The 5280-nt window shown below is 38.0% G+C and overlaps 2 protein-coding genes across 3 annotated transcripts in view; one reads left to right on the forward strand and one right to left on the reverse strand.

Moving 5' to 3' along the window:
* The window catches only part of LOC107703246 (multiple C2 and transmembrane domain-containing protein 1-like), a 181445-nt gene extending 178785 nt beyond the window's left edge, over positions 1-2660 (reverse strand). Inside the window, exon 1 of one of the 2 annotated variants that reach the window (XM_016505794.1) lies at positions 2058-2660. In XM_016505794.1, coding sequence (XP_016361280.1) covers positions 2058-2570 — 513 coding nt within the window. In that variant the 5' untranslated portion in view covers positions 2571-2660. The remainder of the gene's footprint in view (positions 1-2057) is intronic. The other variant, XM_016505795.1, reaches the window with a different exon arrangement.
* Positions 2661-5029: 2369 nt separating this feature from the next.
* Positions 5030-5280, forward strand: part of LOC107703202 (protein FAM81B-like) — a 10661-nt gene continuing 10410 nt past the window's right edge. Inside the window, 1 exon segment of the mRNA XM_016505759.1 lies at positions 5030-5218. Within this exon segment, the coding sequence (XP_016361245.1) occupies positions 5030-5218 (189 nt within the window).

Here is a 5280-nt window from a genome sequence, read left to right on the forward strand (position 1 = left end):
AAGTTATCACCTCATTGCTGAGAAATATATGTAGCTTTTAGCTGTTGTATTTTCAAAATTCACGGGGCGGGGGTTGAAAACCAGCTCCTGAATGTGCAATTTCTGAATGTGCAAAAGCACGCCGGCATTAAAACGCCATTAAAAATCATTATGAGCAAACGTGTCGCCCTCACATTGGGAGGTCTGTGGAGAATCGGATATGTGTGTTTGTTTTGGAAGTGGCTCAGATCGGATGCAAAAAAATCGGATCTCGTGCGGGTTTTTGTGTTTACACGTGTGCAACAAATTCCGATCTGTGTCAGATGTGAGCGAAAGATCGGATTTTTTGTGCCAGTGTAAACGCAGCCTAAATATACTGCTCATAATTAGGATTGCAGTACATATTTGGACACTATTGCATTGTCAAACTTAAGAGGAACAGGTGTAACGGGGTTTCTACTTCAAATAGAAATATCAAGCAATTTTAAAACTGTGATTTCCAGGCCAGGAAATGTCATGGGACACCTATAACACCATAGCGTACATTTTCTTGGGAAAATTCATGGGCAAGTCATAGAAATGTATTGTGGGAATCCTGATGTGATGAACTCCAACTATGGTCACTCTGCTAGGACACTTGAGGAGAAATGACTGAATACCAGAGGTGTAAAGAGTACCTGAAAACAATACTTGAGTAAAAGTACAGATACCTTAGAGCAAACATGACTCCATTACAAGTTACAAGTCACCAATTACAAAACGACTTGAGTAAAAGTCTTAGAGTATAGAGTACTTAAAAATTTTACTCATACTGAATGTAAGCTCAGAGATGCATTAGCCCTCAAAATCAACGAGAAATGCCAGTGAAAGAGAAGAAACATTTGATTTGTGAGAAGAGCAATCACTTTTATTTTCTATAATCAAAATAAAACTGAACACCTCAAAATTCCAAGAAATCAATGTCAACACAACCACCTCTTAAACGTCTACAGACACTCAAGTCTCAGTGAAGCATAAGTGCTCAAAAAGGGCACAAGTAAACCAATGTCCTTCAAAAAGGTCCCTTCAATATGGCAGATAAATAAAATAATGTTAAGTAAAATTAAACTAATCTAGTTTTGCACTAGACGTGCTGGTTTTAGCCTCATCTCTGGCTGTAGTAATGTCCTTATCTCATAAAACACCAGTGATTCACAACTACCTGCTAATGCAGTCACATTCACATAAAGAAGCCTTGTTGACAAGTTTCATCGAGTAAGGGCAAAACGCACAAGATATAGTACTTTTAATGCCCTGGCAATAGTGCTTCTTTTGTAGCAGAAATAAACTGCTGCAGAAAAAGTTAGGTGCCATGCAAAATGTAATGAGTAATTGCAATACTCATTACAAATGTAGTGGAGTAAAGAGTAGGCCTACAGATACTTATTCAAAAATGTAGTGAAGTAGAGGGTAAAAGTTGCTAATAGCCTACCTTTGGTACTCAGTAAAACTACAAAGTAGCAAAAAGGATTAAGTACAGTAACTAATTACATTTACTCAAATACTTTACACTACCATCGCCATCCATCACAAATCACATTCACTAGTTAGATAAAAGTATTTGCAAAAATAGCTGTGAAAAGTGAAGTTAGTTCTAAGTAAATGTCTATAATAATTTGCGTACAGATGCCACTGGTTTGATGTGCTGTTATCTAATGCAGTGACACTGAAGTGTGGCTTAAGTGGCCAAATACTATTTGGGGCCACTTAATGTGACATTTTTGAGATTGTGAGATTTTATGAATAAAGTTAGTAATCCTCTTAGTCTCTCTATAACACTTGTGAGTAAACAAAAGGGAAATCTGCAGCACCACACATTGACAGATCACTCAACATGTTCAATGTCAACTGCTGTCTGAACACCCCACATGGGAGATGACCAGACAATATTCAATTTGCGGGTCAGTTAATGAGGAGACAGTGCCGATACGTAGTAAAATAGGATGAAACGTGAAGACAATTAATTTCTCAGTATGCAGAAAGCACACTCGGGTCACTTTCTGGTTATCTTATGTTTTAAAAATCACTCTCACACTTACCAGGTCACTGGCGTTTTTAGCCAGCTCATCCTCACTGGATGCTGCCGAATCCACCACCAGCTTCTCGAAGCACGTCGAGCCCAAGGACGAGCTCTTCTGCTGGGATATAATCAGATGAGACACCAACAGCTTGGGGCTCCCGTGCGCGGATACGGAAATCTCCGGTTTACTGACTGATGCTCCATCAGCAACGGCCAGCGGGGAGATCCCGAGCCCTTTACCGGCGCTAGAGCCCGGCTGCTCGCACAGGGTCCTGTCGCCTACGAAAGACGGCGGAGTTGAGCAGAACAAATTGGGCTGCGAGGACGAGAAGACCCGGCCCAAGACCTGTTTCTTCTTTCTTTTAAACATCCACAATCCGCTTTCTTTTTTACCATCCCCGCTGCGTCGTTCGGACCCCAGTTTGGGGCTCAAAAACGGTTTGGTCTTCTCTTGGAAATTCCTCCACATCCTTTTCTGGTAGGACGTTGATTGCGGGTCTTTGGCGCTCTCATCTTTGGGTTTCTCCTCCATAGCTCCCGTCCAGCAGCGGCAGCGGCAGCAGGCTGTCAGCGCGCGGAGCGCCAGTGACACTGAAGCACAGGAGCGCGTGCTCTTGATCGCAAATGACACTCAGGCACTTACAACAAATTCACTTTATCTGTCATACTAGTGACATTATTCAGAGGGTCTTTCACGGCACCTTAACCTTGAAGTAAACTAAACTAAACCTACTGGACCATTTGTTTTTATTTAATAAAATAGCTCTGTAGGCGGGAAAAATCGGAAGAATAGCCACCAACAAGGGTTAGCTACCTGTGAAATAAACGTGACTGGGCATCTGATTCACTCTTTAAAGACTTAATGACCTGACAGTAACCTAAGAAACAGCGCCTACACGAATACATAATTGCAGAATTGAAAGATGCGCCTCCCTCTGGCGAAAGTCCGTAATTATAAGGAATTTGGTGAGTGTATATTTTACTATACAGGTCTGCATTTGTCATTCTATTACAATGTTAATACAAGCTATTTGAGCTATTAAATGTTGTTTGTTACTATAAAACGTGTTGATAATAATACAGGTGACACACCAGGAAGACACACTATTTAAAGATAAGCAAAAATGCCTCTCCAGTAGTCATTATTAACATAAAGGTAGAGATGTGGCAACATAGAAACACAAACACCATCACAACATGCTGTAAACATTAATAAACATAAATATCTATAATATAATTTTACTTTTGAAAAAAAAAAAACATTTAACTCAAAACATTTAACATCTAACTTATTATGTATTGTCTTTTATGACGTTAACATATGTATGGTTAGACAATTGGCAAATTTACACTGCAAAGGTGGCACAGAAGTGTTTCTGAAGTGGCATTCATGTGTCTGTACGGACTGTTAATGTTGCACAGTGGTGGCATAAATGCATTTACACATCAATCCCAACCTTGATGAGGGGCTGAATGGGTCTGAGCAGGCATAATTTAGTCTAGCTTTATGCGCCATTGTGTCTTTACACTGAACTGTGAGCAGGCACAGATTACCTCGGCTGTGTAAAGACACCTTTAGAATTAATCAGTTGACAGGTTTTATATCATTTTCATATTCTTTTCCCATTAAAATTACTAGCATTTACAGTATAAATAGCCATGTTTTCAATTTAAAAGTGAAGGCAAAGCCAAGACAATACCACCCACAATAATACCCACTCATATTTCCTTTTAAAGATCTTACAATTTGAATTATTTAATTCTATGTAACAGCTGCTGTAAAGGCATGTCTGTTTGACGAAGAACTGTGATGTTTTAAACGTTTATGTGTTTTAAATTGATTTTACACACAGCAAGTAGCAGCACACGTTAGGACATTACTTTAATAATTTCCCTAAAGAGACCATCACCACTTAGCTTTGAAGCGTGGAGATACTGAGTACATTGCTATTGCATAATAGATGTGTTACAAATCACAAAAGGGAAATCATTACTGGTAGTCTGGTCAGAAAAGTCCATGAGAATTAATGAGGAGTCTGAGATGTCTGGCTTCTATTTCAATACTTAATTATGCTTCTTGTGAAATTATAGCATGATGAACTGCTTTTAGTCCATCATTCTAAAGCTGTCATCTTTCGCAGACTAGAAAGTTAATTAGTTGTAATAACATTATATTTAGACAAGCAGATGTACGATTTTAAAATAAAATTGACTGCATTATCTAGTTGTCAAGTAGGCCTATAATGACACACTCCTGTCAGAACATGCCATGTGTAGCTAAGAGATCAAACTAAACAAACACATACTACAGGGAAACAGTTCACAAGTAAGTAAAGATTTCAGCTTTACTTTGCATTTTATATATAGGCCTATATATACTATATATAGCCCACATACATACACATTTTAACTATTAAATCTGTAAATGCTCAATCAAAAGGATTCACCTCTGTTAAATGAATACTTTATTCATCAGGGTGAAACTGTACTCAGCGGCAGATAATCAATAGTTGATGTAGTTTGCTGGAGCCCTTGAGTTATGCTCACTACATTTAATGCAATGTAAGAGAAAGCAGTGCTGTGCTTCTTCTAGCTTCCAAAGGCATTTGATTCAGCTTCATTTCGACAGTATGGCTCTTTACTGTAGTTTCTTTTACAAAGTAAAGCATTCTCAGACTCTGTTTACTAATTCTACTATACATTTTATGATATTAAATTACATCAAATAAGTTCACATTACACTGTAATGAGATGTCAGAGGCTGTTTGCCGGTGATGAAGAGATCTTTTTAAAATTAAGTTTCTGGAGACCAGCTTTTGAAAATAAAAATTCTTTATTGCCAGATTACTTTACTTTAACAATATGTGGGCTTGACTGTTAATGTTTAAAGGCCTAAAAAAATGTAAATTTTTTTTTTTTAAATTCTAAAAAACTCTAGCAAATGAGTTCTAGTTGTGTAATTACGTTTTGAATTAAATGTTTATAGGACATATGGAGAGCCACACGACCAATCAGGAACGCACTCGAAGCATTCTACTGGAACAAGCCATGAAGATCAGGGACGATGTGGTGACTGCAACTCAGGGCTCAGTCCTGATGGAGTCGTCTGCTAGAAAACTACTGGAGAACCACATTCAGATCATAACTCACATTGTCAAACAGCTCAGCAAAGACATCCAGGTGCAAAAATAACTTTATATTGTATTATATTATATTATATTATATTATATTATATTATATTA

Source organism: Sinocyclocheilus anshuiensis, unplaced genomic scaffold (assembly GCF_001515605.1).
Source record: "Sinocyclocheilus anshuiensis isolate Anshui unplaced genomic scaffold, SAMN03320099.WGS_v1.1 scaffold542, whole genome shotgun sequence".
Lineage (NCBI taxonomy): Eukaryota > Metazoa > Chordata > Actinopteri > Cypriniformes > Cyprinidae > Sinocyclocheilus > Sinocyclocheilus anshuiensis.